The 21,707-nt window shown below is 41.8% G+C and overlaps 1 protein-coding gene across 1 annotated transcript in view; it reads left to right on the plus strand.

The window, feature by feature from the left end:
* The window catches only part of NRG1 (neuregulin 1), a 181,778-nt gene that overhangs the window by 32,853 nt on the left and 127,218 nt on the right, over positions 1-21,707 (plus strand). Inside the window, exons 3-5 of the mRNA XM_086479316.1 lie at positions 5,474-5,598; positions 13,662-13,712; positions 16,627-16,677. Coding sequence (XP_086335442.1) covers positions 5,474-5,598; positions 13,662-13,712; positions 16,627-16,677 — 227 coding nt within the window. The remainder of the gene's footprint in view (positions 1-5,473; positions 5,599-13,661; positions 13,713-16,626; positions 16,678-21,707) is intronic.

The following is a 21,707-nucleotide window of genomic DNA, read 5'->3' on the forward strand; positions in this document are numbered from 1 at the left end:
TCAAACAGGCGCTCAACTTTTCAGAGTTATTCACGTTGAAAATCAGACGTCCAGCCCTCCCTTGCAGTTTCTTGTGCCCCAGCCTGGGGCACAAGGTGAAACAAGAAGAGGGACAAAGAAGCATCATTGCAGCCCCTGTGCCGCGGTTGCACAGAAGGCAAGAAGGAACCTGTGATGTCTCCTTCCAGCATTTGCGAAATGGAGCTGTTCCAGGTGGCAGATAGCCTGGCAAATTGTCTGGACCCATTTGCAGGGCCATATGTCTCCATCAGAGTTGTATTTTCAGACTGTTCTGTAAAGAAAATGTTCAGGTCAGAGCCTGGCCCTCAGCTTCCCCAGCAACACAGTGCTGCCTGTGAGGGGCAAACAGTAATTTCTGCTCTTACATTTTGGCTGATGCTGATTGACCAAACTCACTGGAGGCAGGATTTAATTTTTTGGGGCTGGGTTATGTCAGTTCAGCATTGAATCAGCAACCACCTTCTGCCAGCTCCCTTCTTTCTCTTTTTTTTTTTTTTGCCCCACAAAACTTTTGAGGATCTGGCCGAAGGGAAACTAGCTAAAAGCTATTGATTAGAGCATGCCTGTGGAATGCGTGAGACTATTTTTCAGGTTGATGTGCCAAAACACGTTTAAAATTCCACAAAAGGTACATAATTAGAAGAATTAAAATTTGGCCTTTTTCTGGAAAATAGAAGTCTGAAGTCCTATTCCCCCACTGTAAGTGGGCAGAGTGCAGGCTTTGACCTGGATTTCATACTTCTGTGTGCTACCCCAGTCATGAGGGTATCACTATTGTTGGAATTTCTCTCTGCTATTATCTGTTTTAAAACAGAAATATCAGTGTGGAACAGAGAAACACTTCCAGTTAGAGATATGAAAGTTGCTAGATTTAGAGTAGAAAAAGGGAAAAGATGAGGGAAGTCTGCTGACATCTGAAGGATTTTCCTTGCCTTTCTACTTTGAGATTTTTGTCTGGGAACACATCAATTCTTTGCCAGTTCTTCTTTTACTGTCTATGTGTGCTTCCAGGACTAAGTAAATGTGAGCAGCTAAAGAGGAGACATGTTATTTTGATAAAAAGTGGGACAGGCATGTATTCTGAAGCTAAAAGGAAATAGGGAAAAATGCAGTACAAATAAATGCATAAAAGGACATGCAGATTACAGTAAACAAAGCCACATTAGAAAGATCCTATTGCAAATGAAAGGAATATCAATGATCAAGGAGTTTTTTCCCCGCTTATTTTCTGTGGTTTTTTCATGATAGCACAGTGATAAATGTTTATCATGTTCATATGCTGCCATATTGTTGCAATAAACATGTGACTCTCTCACTATTACCAAGTGTGGGAAACATCAGCTACGAAGGCTAGAGTAGTTGTTGAGAAGTCTGGGATTATTTTTAAAATTTTAATTAAATTTATTTAATTTATATAGAATAGTTTAATTTTAATTAAAATAATCTATTTTAAACGTCAAATTACTATATAAAAACTGGGCTATATTTCTGAAGAACAATTAACATGCAGGGTACCACAGTCTTATTGACTCCTTCAATCCAAACAGTTGAGAGTAACACTTTCCACATATTTATAAAAACCTCACAAAGTTTTTAAGCAATGTCCAATGGCCAGAAGTGACTTCTGGTAATGTCGTATTTTGCAAGAAATCACCTTTCTCATTGTGTGATGGCAGAATAAAACCTGGGAGAAAATTGTTGGGAGAAAAATAAATGTTTCTGAGTTCTGGCTATTTAGTTTTAGGTTTTTTAACAAATTGCATTATTATCTGGCAGAATGATTAAGTGTCTAGCTCAGAAATTGAAAATTAAGACCTTAGCTTGGCACCTGGAGCAGGCATGGAGAAAATAAAACTGCAGCTTGGTGTTTATTGGGTGGATTTGGCCAGCATGAATACTATTGATTCAAAGGATTTGCAGAAGTGGGGCAGATGCTCACTGTGTTTTTGTAGTTTTTTAAGAGTTTAGAAGACTCTGTGGCAATGCAGGCTTCCTCAAAGTTTAGCCTTGTAAAGACTGACTTGCATGTAGAGTGGACTCAGGGGATTGCTCCTTTACGCACACTAGGATGATTTAATGGTGGTTGATTTAGAGGGTGCAGAGCCCCAACATGCGATGACATGACAGTAGAGCAGGTTAATCAGAGTAAATAACTGTGCCTCTTCTCGTTACAGTGGAAAGTCAAGAGAAACTGAATGGTTTCTCTTGGAAAAGAGGAAAATATTTGAAAATGGAATAGATTTTACTGAAAGGTATTTAAAGCACTCACTTTTTACCTCAAATTTGTCATGAAGTAAGAGCATACAGTCAGTGAGTTTCTGCTGCCCTTATGATTGCTGATGAGTCATGATGACACAACTGATTAATTTGTGTGTCCAAGGTCTAAGCTATTCTTTTGTTTCAATGGAGATACAGAAAAAACTAGGCTCCAGTCTAGTGGTGCTTTTCACCTGCTAGCTAATTTTCCCATGCCTGTCCATTTGTACTAGTAACATTTCATTTTCCTTCTCTGTTTTCAAACCCAGATGAAGCCTGCACATTTTTGCCTTGGGTAGTGTGCTGTACAAAGCCGGGCTCTCTTCATTACCTGAAAAGAAACCTTTTATCAGGTTTGGGTTTTTTGGGGAGAGGAAAGGTGTTTGCCACTTCACCTATCTGATGGCTTTGGATGCAATAGCACATGAGAGAACTTTGTGTGCAGGTGCCCAGTACCTTGGTCTTCGTCCAAGCTTAGCCTGGATATGTGCCTGCAGGCAGGCAATTCTGGATGATAGATGGAGACTGGAAGCAAAAGGAATTCAAGCAGTCAGATAAGGTGGGCTGGGACTGCCTTCTGCGGATGTAATTCTTTCCCTTTCATTTATGAATGCAAGTTCAGCAGTGTCATAGAGGCAGTGACCTAAAGATATAGCAGAAAGAAATCTTATAGTCATTTTTTGGTGTAGCATGGTATAGATTGAGAAAAGGACAAGCACTTGACTACAAAATCCCTTATCAGGGTCTTTAAGTGAGTATTGTTGGAGTACTGTATTGCAAGGGAGCTGCTTCATTTACTGCCACTAATGAGTCATCTTCTGCTCTGACTGTTTTAAAATCTGTCCTGGTATGTCTGGATAATATTCTTAAGGCTATAAGTATTCATATTATTTCTCTGGATCTCTGTGAGTAAACTCCTTACAGAGGTTTTCTAGGAACAGGAGTGATTTGGCTTGTTAGAAGTAGATTTGTAAGAAATATGGTTGCTTCACCTAGTCTTAAAATCATGAAAGGAAGACACAATTCCTCGCTTTTTCCATGGGTATCATGTAAAACAAAGAGAACTAAAATGAATGTGCAGGGCAAAGAGTTTCTTCTAAAAGCCTAGAGTGCCACAAAGGTGGTTTGTATCAATATTACTTAATATCATACAGGCAGGAAGAGACTGCAGCAGACATACAGTGGGTGCCCAAATAAAGTGATATAGCTGCAGCTGTGCTTCTTGCTTATCATTTGGTTAAAATGAGTTCCTCAAAAAACTGAGTCTGTTTACATTGCCTTTTGAAACATCCTGAGGCTCCAGCTTGCTCTCTATCTAGATAAATGTCTGCAAGCATGGCTGAAAGATAACCTGCATGATACAGGAAATACCACATGTCCACACAAGCTGTTAGGTGGTGTAGACTACTGACAGACATTCCTGGACAGGCCCTCAACAGGCTGTTGCAAAGGCAGGTGTGTAGATGGCTGCAGGAAGATTAAAGAGCAGGCCATTTTTACTGTTGTATAAGCATAGCTGTTAGTCAGGTGCAAAATTCCCGTGTGAAAAGACAGTAGCTTTCACCTTCTGGACACTTTTGTCAGCGTCTAAACCACATTTTTCTCATATATTCATGGTTACTACCAGCTAGAGTCTGTTCTTTTATGCCATCTGAAATGCAGCTCAATTAATTAATTCAGCATTGGGAACTGAGCTTCTAACATTGCCTGAGAACGGAACGCAAATAGTCAGCTATTCAGTTGTTTACTGTTTGAGCAAACCTGAACAAATTGCTAATCCTAGCTTGGCTGCTTCTCCTTCTTGCAAGACCAGTGGCCAAAAGAAAGCAGCCCTCTTTCATGGCATGAGGGGAAACTTTTGTAATGTGAGTTTCTAGCAGAACTGGGGTCCATCTAGCACACTGCTGTCATCCCATGAGGGCCACAGTGCTGACTTCTCAGCAGTAGGACCTTCGCATAGAGGTGGGGAAGGCTGAGCTGCTGATAAGCAGATGTTTGATAGCAGATGGGGCAGTTTACTGTGGTGGAGGGAGGGATGGCTCAAAAGGATGGGTGAGAAAGTGGCATTGAACATTTTGGTTGCTCCAGAAGCCCCCCTGCTACAAAAGACATGTTTCTGCTATGAACCCGGCCTTGCTCAGTGGTTTCTAGAAGGGGTAACCAGTTGTGATTTCTGCATGGAGAGTTAGGAGACATGGCTATGCTGAAGCAAAGCAACTCCCCAAACATTACTTAGCTCAGCAGTCATTGCTAGACACACTGGTGACTACAAACTTGTAGAGTGAAGAACCCCTGCTTCCTGGGGATCAGTCCTTCATGTAGGCATAGGCTAACTTGGGGAATCCAATGCTCATACACTCTACTAAGTGACTATTCTGTAGATAAATGAGCAGGCTTTGCTATGGGCAAAAACTTCCCCAAAGCACTTCTTTAAAACAGAAACTGGAAACAGCAATAATGTGTGTATTTTCCTCAAGCTAGTCATTCTCCGCAGTCTATGTAATGGGATTATTGACATCACATGAGTTGGGGACTCCTTAAATGACACCAGAACGTGTTTCTACTGAATTAATGGGGAGGCAGGAGTTCTGCATTTTAAAATCTAATCTTAAAACCTTGGAGACTGATTAAATTACATCTCTGAGCCAGGAACAAAATGTAGCTTCATGCAAATTGTGTTCCTGCTCATAATTTTTTGTTAGCATTGGAGAATGATTTACTATTGGGGTTTCAGAGGTTGTTAAAGAGAGTGGTGTGTCCCAATCTCATGATTATTTAGTCAGATGTTGGAAACTACAGCCCTTACCGAGAACTCTGCGACTGGCAACATGAACCTGTAGGAAAGGGTAATCTGTTTTAATATTATACCCATCTCCGTGGCATCTGGATAGCCAATGATTCAGCTGAGAGAGGAAGGTTGTCTTTCAGATTTCCTTTAAGAACAAAGACTTCTCTCAAGCAGAAAAGCATAAACAAGTATCTTCGAGTTCATTAATATGCCTGTTTTCCAGCAACCTGTAACAGACAGATTTTTTTTTTATTCTCCTCCCTTCTTTCAAACCTGGATAGTGTTAATCAGTCAGTAAGAATGGAAGACAAGACTCTTTGTTGAGAGGAAAAAAAGAGAATGCATTAGTTGATGTAGTGACTGTTACTCCAGTAGAGGATGTTTACATGTTTTTTTCTGATTCCACAGGAAATACTCTGAGCTTCACATTTATAGAGCCACGTTGGCCGATGCTGGGGAATACGCGTGCAGAGTGAGCAGTAAAGTAGGGAATGACAGTACTAAAGCCAGTGTTATCATCACAGACTCCAATGGTAAGGCCTGACTTTTTATTTTACTGTCGCATTCAGAAAGACCATGTATTAAAGCGCCACCAGGACAAAAGGGTTTGGGGGAGGGGAAAGCTTTGCAAGTAAAGTGGAAGTGAGAACACTGGAATCTATTAGGTGTACTAAGAAAATTAATCAGACTTAACTTGTCTGCTATGTAGTTGAGATGTTCAGTTTTCCTTACCCAGACAAATGAGATCCCTTCTATGGATCTCAGGAGAGATCAGCATTTTCTGTGAGACACTTTCCAACACCAAGTCTGAACAGTCAAGATGAGAAGAGGATGAAGGGAGGGGAATATTATTTTAATTCCCATAAGTACATGTGAGTAGTGGAGGCACTATAGGCCTGTGAGGAAGCTTTCATTTAACCTAAAACATGTCCTAGTCCGAACTTCTAAACCAGCATTCCTCTCTTTGTCTCTAAGTAATGTTTGTATGGCTCTGATTGCCACCATTTTTACTTTCACAAATGTTGATAGGGACTTTTTTATTTCTAAAATAATAAAGACAAAGCCATGAATGTATTTTAAGACATATTATTCAAAGGCATGAAAGTAATTCAGGTACTTTTATTCAGGTATTGTGATTTAAATTTATTCCTTGAGGAACAGAGCTTCTTATGAGGCAAGCAGCATTCAGACTTACCCAAATGATTTAAAATTATTATAGATTTCTATTTTTGCAGGGCTCATTCCCGTTTCATTTGCAGGAGGTTCTAGTTGCTTCGCATGGAATTTAATGAATGTTCTCATTGTACACAAATGTTTTATCAGTACTCTTTCTCCTTGCAAGTGTATTAGAGGCTGCAATTCAGCTGAAGTCTTGTTTCTGAAGTGCAACGTTGACTAATTCAGCTCCAATAATTCAAACTCTAGTGTCCAGCAAGTTGTGAAGTGTCAAATGAACATGTCCTTATTAGCAAACAAAGAAGAAGTTCTGTGCGTATCTGATATGGGTTTAAAGATGTTGTTGCAATCGGAATTTACCAGGGATGCTTTTCTGCTCCACATTACACTCTGAAATAGGAGATAGCGATTTCAATAAACAGAAAAACAACCCTTACCGGTGGGATTTGTCTTTGGCTATCTGTTGTTTTAAGATCACACAGCAATTGCTTGACTGTATTCACTTTGTGTATTTGCTATTCAATCAACTAAAGAACTTGAAGTGCTAAGATTTCCTACTAGCTGTATGGTATTATGATGAGATGTCAGGAGACTGATATAAAATACCAAGTATTATTTACCAGAATGTTATTAGGAGGAAACATGGGTAGGTGTTTCTGTGTAGCTTTGTAAATGCTCTTGGTTTCCATGAATACAAATTTTGAATGCTCATTACCTGCTTATATGGAAAGCTCCTACACTGTTTCCAAGATACTGGAGTTCCCAAAACTCAGCTGTAGTCACTGTGCCTGGGTAATGATACAGATAAATGTGAAAAAATGCTTGGCCATCTTCTATTAGTTTCTCAGACAAGGAATGGTGTCATGGCTGGGGAGTGCTCATGGGACGTCATCCTATGCTTCATGACATGGATTTTTCAGCTTCCTTTTGGGCTGTGCTGAATGACAGCAAAACACTCCTGCTGCAGGGAGATGAGAGCTTGGTTTCAAATGAAAATGTTTGCAGGCAAACCCTGTTGCGTGCATTTATAACCGATATGTTAGAATCTGTCTAATCTTGTTGTGAAACATAAGTTGTATGAAACACAGCCATGCAGGCAAACTTGTATCCAGTCTAAACCTGGCACCTGGCTCTAGTCTGTAAAGATCTGAACTGGAAACTCAGTGATACCTGAACTGGAGCATCTCAGTGATATTTGATAATCTAGAATCAGGTGTGACAGCATTCATTGGTTAAATAAATCAATCATGCGTATTTGATTGCCACACATACACCTGAGTCCCTTCTGCTTATTGTTGCTTATAAATTACTAGTAAAACTGTTGCTAATTTTCCTTCTAATGGTGGAATTTTCCACCTGGATTTGAGGAACAACATGGGCAATGTCTAGTGACTTAAGAGCAATGGATCCTTAAGGCCTCAGAGGGCAACATCTGCTTTGCAAACAGGGACAGACCTGTTGCATGGGTGACCTTCTCACCCCTCCTTCCCCTGCAATCCCTGACCTCTTCCCCTTGCCAGCTTAATGACAGATTTGGGATCCAAACTCGGTAATGAACTCTGAATGGCAGTTGTTATTCAGGTCCTATATATCTGTGATGTCCCACGCTACTCATAAGAAAGAAAGAGTTTAAAAAGAAAAACCCTAACCACAGCGTATTTTGCTCTTATTTGTTCCTGCTAATGGGCTTTTGGTGGAGACCTTATGGTCCAGTGCAGCACAGAAGTCCCTATAGAAAACTACTATGTGGATATCTGAGAGCGCTGAACCTCTCAGGGTAGGCAGAGAGGTTACTTCCTTCCCCGTCCAGCAGATAGGGTGACAGTGGGGTAAAGAAAGAGGCATCAGATGGCCTGACTTTCTTATAGTCGTACTGACCTGCTCTGCTATGTGAACCGTAACTTTAATTATGAGCTTTACTTTAAAGACCTCACCTGGTCATGTTTATTAATTGTGCGCTGCTGTCTGCAAACTAGATTCTCCTTTCCCTTTGTGCTGGGTGCTTTAAGACTGAGAGTAGATAAGATGATGGCATTTCTGGGCATGGGGTTATTTTTCTTTCCACTAAAGGACTGGTGCTTTTCAGTATGAAAATCTTGTGTTTAATTCCGTAGAATTTTGTCAAACTTTAACTATTTTAGTTGAAATTTTCTTTTCTGGTGTATGTCACAAAAGAGAACTCTAGGGTCAGACCAAAGGTCTGTCTAGCATGATGCCTTGTCTCTAACATCAGCTAGCAATGAGCATTAGGAAAAAATACATAAAGAACAAGGCAAATGCATTGGGTTTTTTCCCCAAGAACAGGAAAAGCCACACACTTACCAGTAAGGTCACATAACCTGAAAGCTGCTAAATTCAATTCCCTGCTCCAAAGCATAGAAAAATGAGTATTTATCAATAAAGCAATTGTTTTTTTCGGTGAGCAGAGCTTTATTTTTCCTTGATGTTTTTTCCAGAAATGGTAAAATTTTCTGTCTTAAACAGTTATGTGATAGTTAACTACTGTCCTTGTTGCTGTTACTGTTATTAATAACATTACTCTTACTTAAAACTACCAAATTTGCTCTTGTGCAAGTTTTTGCTACACATAAACACACACACACACCCACCCCACACAGACTGTATTAACCTACATAGACTTTTAAATTTTCTCGTTTTTACTGAAAAACAAAGTCTTGTCTATAGCACCATATGTGTGGATTAAAAATGCAATAAATATAAAAAAAAAAAGGTAGGCAAACACTATTTTTTGTCAGTCTTAATAGTGAGCAGTGGGAGCTATTCTGTTCTCTTTTAAATTTATAATGAGTATAAATTGCCCACAGGATGTGAGCTGTCTTCTTATTTTCATTCACTCCTATTCATGTATGCTCACCTCAGAAAGATTGTAATTGAGGTCAGAATCGAGACATGAAGCTCTCCTTCAGTAGTATAAATAGTGCACAGGTTTGCTAATGCAATAGTAACTGGTTTTTTGTGTCCTAATTTGTCACTTTAGCTAGGCAAAATTCTTGCAGTGAATTTTTTCATGGACTTTCTCATGAACATAAGACATTACTATGTTTCGTAAATAACAGTGAGAGAATACTTCATAGCACAACCAAAGCTCTCAATTTCATGTTTGAAGACTTGCTCTCAAAACCCCTTATTTGGACATCTAGGTAAGTGACCTTGTTTTCTAAAGTGTTGAGGACACCACAGCTCCAGCTGAATGTGGTGTCAGTCTTTTCCATTAAAACCTGTTGACCTAAAGATTTTACCTCTCTAAGGATGTTAGCTGTGCCAGGCATGACTCAGGGTGCAAAAGGGTGGATTCCTGCCAAGATATTTCAGAAGTTAGAAGTCTACGGTGCTGGATGACTCCTGGGTTGTGTGCAGGGTATTGTGTGAGTGCTCATCGTGCACATCTGTGCAAAGTGAGTTGGTATAGTGTGAGTCATCAGTGTAGGTGGCTGGGACAACTTTGCCTGAGTTGAAGGGAACAAGAAGTGCTCAGGTGATCTGTTCATGTAACTCAACTGTAAGCAGAGGTAATCCTTGGTAAATTCATTAGCTACACAGTCAGTGGCCCATGGAAGCTTCTGGTTTTGCATCTGTAGGAGTTGCAGTGGTACTGAGAGCTCCAAGTTGTACAGTAGTAAATAAGGATCTGATACTCATTATTCATTAAACTTTAGTTTGCTGTTTCTCTTCTGAAGATAGCCAGTTGCTTATTTTCAAGAAGGTGGCAGAGAAATAACTGAATAAAAACAACGTCTTGCATTTAATACCCATAGAGCATGTGGCCAACTATGAAATAACTTCAAATGCAAGAAAAGTCCCTTCTACTCATACATTAATCTGTCTGAGACTTGATTAGAGCAGGAGATCAGTGTATCTCTCCTCTCTCTAGCATAGTTACAGGTGACCTGGGGCCGTGGTTTGTTTTTAGCTGGATGGCGTAATTGGTCGGTTCTCAACTGGTGCAAATCAGCATGCCTGGACCAACATCAGTGATTTGGACCTCCGCATAGAAATGTGGCCATCACTCAGTTTGGCATAGCAATTCCACTAAGAGTAACTTCGAACCTTTCCTTGCAATTTGACATATTTGAATTGAGGACGATGCTCTTTTAATCTGATTCAGCATGGTAGTTTCTTGGAGGACTGGGAAAAAAGTAAAAAGCACAGTAGTTTTAAGAAACAAAATCAATTTATTCATTGGATCTCCCTGTGTCCTTGACAACATGTCTCTGCACGCCTCTGAGGCCTCAGGCTATTGCCTTACCTTATACACACCTACTCCCAACTCTGCCATCTGTAGACCAACTAACAGAGGGCTCAGATACTCTTCTTTTCTCAAGAAGTGATCTAGCTTGTGTCATTCTTCATATAATTCAGAATGTGTCACCTCAATGGCACAACTAATATGAAAAAGCTTAAGTTTTATATTGCTGCCAGAAAGTAAACCTTAGGATGATAGAAAGCTTGTTTGCAGCTCTAACTACCTGTGAAGTCTGTGGTGTTTGAATCTTCCTCAGAGCCCAGATTGTTGTCACTGTCAGGGTCCTCAAAGCCGCCTTCAAGGCCTGAACCAAAACCCAGGAAATCAACCAACTCATAGAATCATAGAATGGCTTAGGTTGGATGGGACTCTAGAGATCATCTAATCCAACCTCCCTGCCCCTTCAGTTTAATCAAGCAGGCTTTTTGCATTAGGCGTTGGCAAACTAACTGGGCAAAAAAAAAGGATGATGAAGGCATGCAGGGTTTTTCACAACAGCAGCTGTACGGCAGTTAGATGTTTGATTACCCCTGGAGAAAAGGTCTTTCCTCAGGAGGAGGACCTCCTGCCTCCCTCAGAGGCATTGCAGCAAAGCTTGTTTTCCAGACACTGAGTTGTCTCCTCTCAGCAGGCAAAACAAAGCTCTCTGCCTGGAAGGATAAGTCATGATACCATGCCAGCAAGGTGGTGGGTTGCTGTGAGTCCTGTGGGAGTTGAAGGGCCTCTTCTCTGTCTTGCCAGCGCAGGCAGCAGAAGATGGAGCTGGCCAGAGTACTAATGAAATGGAACTGAGAGGCTGCAGGGACCCGTCTCTTAAAGCATCCTCAAACAAGGCTCTCTTGTCCATCCTTGAATATTTTTACATAAGAAAGCCCCAGCACAAACATCCAGTTTCAGGAAACAGCACTTTACCAAAACTAAGTGCTCCTAGAAGTGCCAAGGGACAGAAGTGGATGGAGCATCTGAGGTAGCTGCTCCTCAAGGGGTCTTAAACATGAGGTTGAAGACAGGGCTGGGGGCTGCCATCTCCATAACTTAGCAGACTGCAGCAGCAACTGCAAGTATCAAGACTGAAAAATGCTTCCAGCTCTTCCACCTCAGGCAAGTATTGATGGCCCCCTACAAACAGCCCCTTTTCTCTCTGCTTCATGTGTTCAGGTGGCTTGTCATGTGGATCTATGCTAGCCTCCTTGTAAAATGCCTCTCTTAATTAACATTGTGGTGTACTGTCTTTAGTAAGCAATACACACAAATTTCGCCTGCTAGCATCTACTGTTAATGTTGAAAACAGAAATATTACTAGCGTGGCTTGGTAATGTGTGATGTTGCCACATGTTTTCCAAATATGTTTCTCGGCACTTTTCAGGCATGAGAGGCTCTGGCTGTATTTTCCACTTACAGGGAAGCTTCCTGCCAGTGTTCATACTGACACAGCTGGGCTAGGGAGATGGCAGTAAGAAATGCTCCATCAAGCTCAGCACAGGTGCTAAATGGAACATAGTTTCTTTAATGGTGAAAGAAAAATTTGCTCCAGTGGTGCCAGATGCTGAGCTACACGGCTGTCAGACCTGTTCTCTCTCCTGTTGTGACTAAAAAAGGTTAATTGCTCAGACAACTCAGCTGGACAACAGCAAACTGCTTCTGTACCCAAAAAATGGTCCTGAAAGCTGCCTGGTTACAGGCCAGTGTGTTCCAAGATCTAGTGCAAAGCTTTTGACCTTAAAAATTTTACTTACGATACTCCATTTCCATGCCACGCACCACTTGCTATCAGGGAAATGCTGCATAACACGTTCTCTCCCATTAGTGAGATGAAACTGGGACATATTGCTCAGGCAAACAAGATATTTGCCAAAGAAAACTGGACCAAAATAGACAAAAATACAAAAAAAGAGAGCTAGCAAGTAAGAAATTAAAATACAGACTTAACATTGAGGTTTACTGAGAGGGATGTTGAAGGGAAGCCCATTGGACTGAGTTTTGTCTCTGGTTAAGTTTCTGTGGACTCCGAAGACACTGAGAAGAGGATCACCTGATCCAGAATCACAGACCAGAGTAAAAACATTCCTAAATTGCCTTTTCCTAAATTTCCTATGAGGATTTTTCTAAATTCTTTCTGTTTGGCCTACAAGAGGCTTCTTGGTGTGCCTTGAGGATTCAGGGCAAGACTTCTTCCCTGGCATTTGTGGCCCTTCTCCAGCTGTAGAGTTGAAACTTGTGCAGCTGTGTTGAACTGCACCACTATGAGGCTGAAAAGTGGTTTGAGAACTTGGGAGAAGACCAAGATTGTTGATATGTACAGCTGAAGGGCAATTTGTTCACACCCAGGGAGTTGCACACAGCCGTGGCGTGTGAGTTCAGCAATGTATGGACAGATGGGTGGTGTCGTTGGAACAACGTCTCTGTACAAGTGTCTGAAGCCTCAACAAAGGCTTCCTCCGCTTTCTCCCATCTGCATTCTGCAAGACATTAGCAGGGATCTAAGCGCAGCAGCATCATTCACCATAGCTGTCAGCCAGTTCAACAAGTGGGTGCAAGAAGTCCATGGTAGTATTTCACTAGAAACAGTGTATCTTTGTAGGACCAGTATGGAAGAGCAGCTTTTCCCATCTCTTCAGCGAAGTGACTGTTTGGTTTCCATCGCAGAGCCCCCAGCAGTCATCCTATGAGGGACTGGATTTGCCTGTGTGATTTAGAAGATTTCCCTGCAATGGCAAGTAACATTATTGGATGTACTTATCAGTAATTCAAGTGATATGAACAAGAATACGTCTTTGCAAAATTTGACTGCCTAGAAGCATAAGGAGTGAATACTCACAGTGATGCCTTCCAGAAGCAGAGCCATCTGCATGATTTCTTCGTGACACTGATCAGTTATTCCCAGAGGAGAATAAGAGCTTGAACAACTGTCTTCTTTGAGAAGAAACAGGCTTTTTTCTTCACTTATATTAGTAGACACCATCATTTTTCATTTTTTTCGAAAAGGAAACTTGCAAGTTGATATCTGATTGCAGCCTCTGCCCAGTGAAGCAGAATTTAGACTTGCTTCTTGGAGTACCTTTTTCCCCTTTACCTTGTCCGTTCTTGGAGTTGAATGGTGTTAGAGGATCCTCTGACTCCACATTGTAACTTCTTGTTGCCTCTTGTGTTTTCCAGAGAGCACCAGCAAGATACAAGTATCAACAGAAGGGACAAAAACTTCTTCACGTAAGTTGAATGTACAGAGTCTTTCTATCTTTTTCTTCTTGAAACTGCTTCTGCAGCTCTGAAGCAGATCCCTCTTAGCAGAGAACAGTTTGCCTACATCCAGCACCTCAGTATCTGCATATCACCTTGAATACTGGAGCTACTTCAGGGACTGAGAAATGAATGAAGAAGGGTTAAGCATACTTTTTAATATCGTGGAGCTATATTGAGGATGCTGACTTGGCCTGCAGTTGTCAGTGAGCAGCCCAAGTGAGAAAGTATTTGAGATGTTAGGAACTGTGTTTTTAAAAAGTGCTTGTTGCTCCTGTTCCTGTAAATCTTAGCAGCTGCATATGAATTTGCAGAGTATATAGACATCTTCAGGTTTCTTGCAGAAAATCTGTTGCCTAGACTGCTCTGGTCCTCAGGGCTCCAAGTACAATTCCTGACAGGTCTGTGGGGTCTGCAAATGTAGACAGGTAACTCACTGTCAGTAGTTTAACCACTTTTGAATCTGCCTTGGCATACTAGGAGACTTCTCCAGATGGTTTCCTTTCAGGCTCGTGGAATTTTGCTTTCAGCAACCCGCCTGCAGTTACGGTTTGCACGCCTCCAGAGTTACTCTTGGAACTGACCCCAGTGAGAAGACACATTCATTATAATAACTATTAAAGCCACTTTATATATGGCCACAATACAGCCAGTTATCTCTACCGCTGAGTTTGGCTGAGGGAGCTGTGGATAGGCGTGTGTAAGTTGAGCATCCCAAGGATTTACAAGATGCACATATCCTTCTTGGCAAACAGACTGGGGTCCTGCTAGCTTTTTTGAGAAATCTGTATCTGGCAGAGACAGGTTTTAGTGTGAGATGACAGTGTTTGTAGGCTGGATCAAGGAAAACTGCGTGATTGCCAGCTTTCACATTTAGTGTGCCTGCAGCCTTGCCTTTGATGCCTCTGCGTGTGTGGCGACCTACTTCTGAAATCTTGGCACTGCTGCCTGACAGAAGAGCGTTTGGATGTGCCCATATTCTTTCATGTTCTCAGTGGGGCCTGTCACTGGTGCTTCACTGGATATGTATGAGACCACATAGCTAATAGCAATGTTCTGTAACCGTTGGAACCATTTTTGTTCAAAGGAGGTGACATAGTGGTCGCCGACTCCACTGGGCTCGCCTTGTCTTCTTCCTTGTGCAGCAAGAATGCAGTCCCTGTGCTTCGCTCCCTTCTTTCCCATGAACTAAATTTCTTGTTCATGAGTGGTCTCTTTTCCTGCTTATGTCCCTTCTAGTGCCTGCTGTTACAGTACTGTTCTCTTTACTGCTGTTGTGCTACTGGAGAGGAGGAGGCTAGGATGTTCAAAAGGCTGGCTGCATTCCTGGTGAATCACTGCGCTGTCAGATTTCATGCCAAGCAGCACATCACATTGTTGTCCTAAAGGACAGCAGAAAGCAATTCGTTCAGTGACTGCTTGTTGAGGTCTTCTCATAGAGCTCTGATAAGGTCTTTGCTATGTTGCTGGAGCAGAGATCTGCTCAGTCCCAAGGCCAGCCAGGTGCTGGTTTTCCTATTGTTCCTACCCCGCCCTGGGTCCAGGCCATGTCAGCTTTCTCTGCTACTGCAGGAGTCTCCTGCTGACCAGTAGTATCTGGGGTTTTGAGCACTGCTGATTTTTTCCAGTCCTTGAAAATGCAAATAAGTTATTAGTGTATTGCTTCTTTAATTGGAGATAGGCTATTGCGAGATGGTGGTGTTTAAACCACCAGGAGCTAGGTCTGCTGAAGTATTGCTACAGTTACTTTTTGATGGTAGGAGGACTTACAGAGTGGTCTTAGCTTTTGAGTGTGGTTTTAAAGTTGCCTAAAAACTGTTTCTTTTAGGCAACAGATTAATCTTTTCTGCCTGATGTGACATGTTAAATATTTCACTGCAGAGCATGCAGTATGCCTGACCTGCTCCCCGTGATCCACAGGCTGGTTGCTAGCCACCCTGACTTCCTTCATCTCTCTCCACAGTGGCACATCACATTGCCAGCTTAGGCAAAGTGCTCTATCTGTAAACTTCCTTCCAGCTGATAGTACTCCTCAAGCACACTCTTGAATTCTTTATGTTTTGCTGGACTCTAAGACAGTGAAAGCCCATGCAGCCACCCACATGCATGGCTTTGATTTGCTGCAGGTTTGGGTTCCTGCAGCTCAGGAGGTTCAGCTCTAGTTTCAGGCTAGCTTGCTTCTTCCATTAACTTTTCTGAGTGCTTCCTTTGCATGATTTGAGGTCTGTTTCCTTTCCTTCAGCTGTCCTAAAAGATTATTTGCCATCCTGAGAATTTTTCTTCTTTTTCCTTTCTTTATAACTGCTTTGGGGCTGGTGCTATGTCCCATTTTGGTCTGGAATGTATCCTGCTCTCCCTTCCAGCTACGGCTCTCTGCTGAGGTGGTGGCGCTCATGGAGCCTGCTGTCTTTCAAGCCACAGAGGTCCTTAGCCATAGTTGTGATAGACCCAGAGGCCTGACTGTCTATTTGGAGTTATGTGAGAAGATAAGAAGCCAGTGTTTCCTGGGTCAGCATGTGGAGCTTCAACATCCACTGCTTTCCACTTTCCTCTGATGCTGTCACAAACAGCTGAAAAATTTGCTCCCTTTTTGCCAGTTTTCTTCTGGCCTTCCCTCCCAGGACCATGGAGCATTTTTGCTGTAATTGATTATTCACAGTATGCCTAGGACATGCTGTAAACTTTGAAGTTCTTTGCTTTCTCGTGCTATCTCATTTTTTCCTCTGCTTTGGCGGGTTTCTGATTACTAAAAAAAAAAAAAAAAAAAAAAAAAAAAAAAAAAAAAAAAAAGCTGTACTGCCGAAAGCTGTTCAGGCTCATCCAGTATAGCAAAGTAGCTGTGGCTGTATTCTTACAACTTTGTTGTTACTTCTGTGTGTTGCAGAACCAATGCTTAGGATACAAGCTTCAACAGAAGGAACAAACACTTCCTCCTGTAAGTATATACAAGTTGTTTAAATTAGTGGTGGCAAGACTCTCATGTACATTTCTCACTCTGCAGCTCAGGAAAAAAAAAAAGTTCTATCTAAACCTACAATAATGGGTTGGGAGTAACTGAGTAGGATTCCTGCACTACAGATGCTGTTGTTATTTGTTATATATATTGTAACTCTCAGACCCATGTCCTTTGCAGATTGAGGGCTAAACACCTTCCTTCAGGAAGGTCAACGCACACGTTTGGGCAGGGCAAAGGAGTAGAAAACTGCTCCAGTATCTCCTACCTGGAATTCCCTGCCCTGCACTCCCCAGGCAATGTATGGCTTCAAACACTGTCTGCTCTGCTTCTGCCTCCATAGTCCCTGGCCTAGGCTAGCTGGGACATCTTCAGGTCCAGCCATCCCCAGCTGCAATGCATTTCCCTTCATCCCTGTGCCAGCTGGAGCATGTTAGAGTTCCTCGGGCTCTTTCTCTTGTGCCCTGCTGCCCTTGGGAAGAGGATGAGGAAGGTGAGGACATCTTTTTGTGTGTCCTCCCTCAGCTGGGACAGAGAACCAGGAATGGTTCCCCATCCTGCGAAGAGAGGTAGTCTGTCTGCTCATCTCAGGAACACACTGGTTGCTGCGGAGGTACCACTGAGGAAGATGTCTCTTTTCTTCTTCTGTAATGATGCTTCCCAGGGAAGCATGCTTTACAGCCGTAACCCTGTGCACTTTCACCTTTGCAAACCATCACAGGGAGCCTTCCAGCTCTTTACTAGACCCAGATCCACCATCTACCCAGCGTGGTTTTGAGCAGTCTGGAAGGACACTTCACACAATTAAAGTCATCAGGGTTGTGAGAGGTAGGGTATTGACCTTCTTCTAAAGCAGTAAGTATTGCTGGCTGCCGGTGGCAGGATGACAGGTGAGATAGACCAGCAGTCCAATCCATCCTGAAAGTTCCAATGTTGCTATAAAATATGGTGTTTGATCTATAGCAAACTATACATAGATGTCCTTAACTTACATCTTATAGCTACTGTAGCAGCACAAGGGGGAGTGTTCAAAGCCAGATGTCTCAACACAGTATTCTGAACATTTTTCAGAACTTGTATGAGAAACAAAAGATTTATTTTTGTAGATTTTCTTCTCAGCTATTAGACTGATTAGTGTTTTAACTGTGTGTTGAAGGAATTTTAGAAATCTGATAGGTTATGTAAAAAGACCTAACAGCTCTCTGCCAGCAAGGTGAGAAAAGTTAGTGGGTTTCGCCTTCTTTTTCCTCTAATGCATAGCAGCAAGGTAGGCAGGAGTAATTCCTGGAGCAATTTAGAACAGTCATTTCTTTCTGTTCTGTTCTCAGTTGCATGGATGTAAATTTGGCGTAGAACTATTCAAGTCACTAAAATAAGTAATGGAGAAGAGAGGGGCAGTATTTGATATTGCTGCCTGTACTGGGTAGGAAAGGTACTACAAAGCAGGAAGGAGCCAGCGTTTATTGCTAACAGATGTGGATGTCTACTCACACTGCAGAGCGATGAGGGAATTGAGTCCACATACTTTTCTAAAATTGCTTAGGGCTTTTCCTTTACAAATTTTGGTGGGACATGTCCATTTCACACTTGTCACTGTCAATCTTGTAACAGCTACAGGAGATAAAATAAACTGTTTCCTTCCACTTCTCAGACAATAGCAGATGTTTCAGAGAACACGCCAGCACTGTCACTGTTGGCCAGACACTGGAAAAGGCCTGAGAACAGCAGAGTGATTCAGTAGGCTCTCTCCCCTGGATTTTCACAAGTGAACAGACATGTGTCATGCTTTACTTTTTTAGAGTTCCAATGACAATCGGATATTCAGAGAGCTAAAAGTTTAAAAAATCCCATCTCTGTAAGACACTCCACAACAGACATCCCAAAACTGAAGGTCCCTCTACCCTTTTATGTGCATATGTACCTACACTCCTCAAAATCCAGCCTGTTTTGAGACTATGGGCATCCATTCTTAAGTAAAGGAGAAGTAAAAGACTGTGATGTATTCCGAATTTCACATAAAGGGCTGTGGATAGGTTTGGCGAGTCAGTAATCCAAGGGAGGAGGAGAAAATGTATGCTTTTGTGTCCTGTTTCATAGTGTGAGACTTTGTGGCACTGATTGCTAATGATGCCTCTGGCAGGTAGAAATGCTTCCCATCTTCTCTTCCACCCCAGCTCTAGAATTGTTCCATATGTATTTATTTTGTGCTGTGTAACATTGAAATGTAAGTTACAGCTTTCATTTTCTTTGACAATGGAGGTACATTTTTTTCCTGCTGAGTGAAGTGAACGAACCAACAGCAATTGGACCCCTGTGTGCTCTCACTACCAAGGACTGAAGAGGCCATTCTTAAGCACATCAGAACGATTTGGGGATGGAAGACATTTTTCCTCCCCTTGTTTCAAGGAGTACAGGGCTCTGAAATAAATGTCTTATGACGCTGTGACTTTCTTCTGCTCAAGAGTTGCAGTGGAAAAAAAGTAAGTCTGAGACTTCACCCTAGTGCCTTGGTTTTATGGGTTCAGTCAACTATATATTCAAGACTAGAGAATGAAAATATGGTGGTCTTTTTACTCTTCTGGGACTTGTTAAAGGAATCTTGGCTTCTCACCCTGATAGGCAAAAATAGCATATGTATGGTGGTCTTGCTTTTATTTAGAAATGTGGTCCCAAAACTCACATTCTTGTTTGTAAGTTACAACATACCTGGAGAGAAATTCAAAATCAGTCAGGTTTCCTAGGTTAAAATTGTCAGCACTGCACACAGCTTCCTGGTGGAGTATTCTACAGGAACGTCTGGATGGTGCAAGAGAGGAGAAGGGAAGTGGTGGGATACAGGCTGTTTACAATTACTACAGCTCCTGTTGAATGGGAACCACCTACAGCACAGTATGGGTGTACAGACCAGGAGTGATACGGCACCTTCGCTTACTGTTTCTATGGACAGCAACAGTTTGGAAACCCATGCTCTGACAGCTAAACTATGTCAAAAGCTGAGCATTTGTGGCAGTAGGAAATGAAGAAGTTGAACAGAGCCAGAGATTGTGGAAGTATATTTCAAACTCTTCATCACAAACAGAAACATTTCCTTAGTTGCACCTTGCAATGTTACCTTCATGCACTTGTTTAATGCTTCTCACTAAGGGCTGCTACCCAAAATGTCTGTGGAGGAACTTCCTCCAGCAAAGATCCAGGGCATACTTTGTAATCTGTGTGTTTCAGACCTGATTGTCTTACACTGGAATTCTCAGTTCAAATTTGTCTGCTTGTGCAAGATGGTGAGCCAGCAACCGTGGCATTGGATGTGCTTGGAGCATATTCTCTGCAGCACGCATACTCCCGTCCACTATCTAGCAGGTTGATGTGATGCCCAGCTGGAGGAGGGAGAATGGATGAAGAGCAGGTAAGGAGGCTGATCCCACCTTGCTTGTGGCTTCTTTTTCAGAAGAGTATGGAGCCAGTTTGTTTAACTTTTATCTGGAGGGAAAGACCCAGTATTGGTCATCTGTCTCATCTATCCCACTCGTCTCATTTTCCCATAGACTTTCATGCTGGCCTCTAAAACCTGAGTAGAAATTTAAAAGTTAAAGATTAGTTGGAGAAGAAATATGTCAGTTTGGACTGCTCATCTCTTCTCTCTGGAATTGTTAACTTGCAAGCTTCAAGCCTGGCACAGCAAGGCACCTTCCTGACACTTTGTCTTCTCATGGTGCAGTAACAGATTCCAACCTGCATATTAAATGGAGAGCAGATACAGCACATAGAAAGGAGGCATGCAAAGACTTTTTGCCTGTCACATTTTCTCAAGTGCAATACTGAGCTGCTTTGATATACATGTTCCATGCTGAGCAGTAAAACCTTCTACGACATCATGTTAGGGTCATTGGTTTATAGAGTATTTTTAACATGAACATTTTTGCATATATAAGGCAAGCAGCCCGGCCACTGAATCATCTGTGTCCTAAAATCTTAACAAGCAAGTTCAGTTTCTCCTGTTTCTGCTTTCCTTCATCTCCTAAAGTGAACCCGGTCCTCCTCCCATGTATTTATTTATATAGTACCTGACAGGAGTCCACTTTCAAAAGACATTAATTTTGTCTAAGAGTCATACAAACCTGAATCAGCACTTCTGGAAGACAGAAATCTTGGGCCCCTAATGATACAGGTTTTATGTGGCTGTTTCTTCTGCCTTTGGGATACTTATCCAAATGTCTAAAGACCTCCTGATTTTGTTGCTATTTCAAGCAAGGCTCATCTTCAAGTTTAAAGGATCATCTTGGTTTGTTATAAGTCCTTAGACCACTGAAGTTGTCCTGCTATCTGATGTTTGGAGTTTTGGTAGATACAAAGGTACCTACAGGATTATGCTTATCTTTGATGTATGGCAAAAACTTGTGGAATCCAGAAAAGGCAGATGAAACTTCACCCTGCAGTTTTTGCTACTTCTGAGAGCCATATCAACTGAAGTTCTTTTAAGATACAATGTGACTTGGTGACTAGATATCTTGCAGTATAGCAGAGTTTCTGCATTAATTCAATTTACTCTATTTTGTTTGGCTTCATTTTATTCTGAGTTTGACAGATGTTCATTTCTAATATTCCCTCCTCAAAGAGAGACAAAGAAGATGATAGTATGGCGGACAATGCTGCAGCACATTGTAAGGATCAGAAAAAAATCAGGGTTCACTCTCTAACTGTTAAACATGTGTTTTACTTCTTCCATCCCCAAAAGGCTCCACTGTTTTGTCATAAAACCTAAATACACTATCAGCAGCTCAGTGACTTCTAAAATGCAGCTATATTTGGGTGAAAGAGCAGAATTGTTTTAGGAGAGTCTAGTAATGGGGCAGAATCACTTGGGGCAGGTTGGGAAGAAGAGAATACTGTAACCAATTGAAAACATTGAAGGAATTCAGATGGTGAAGGCAATTACTCCGGTTGCAGTTATGCTAGCACAGCACGTCTCCCAACTCCTGCTCTTGTAATAAGTTAGTCTGGCATCTTCAACTGTC

This window comes from Leptosomus discolor, chromosome Z (assembly GCF_034619465.1).
Source record: "Leptosomus discolor isolate bLepDis1 chromosome Z, bLepDis1.hap2, whole genome shotgun sequence".
Classification (NCBI taxonomy): domain Eukaryota; kingdom Metazoa; phylum Chordata; class Aves; order Leptosomiformes; family Leptosomidae; genus Leptosomus; species Leptosomus discolor.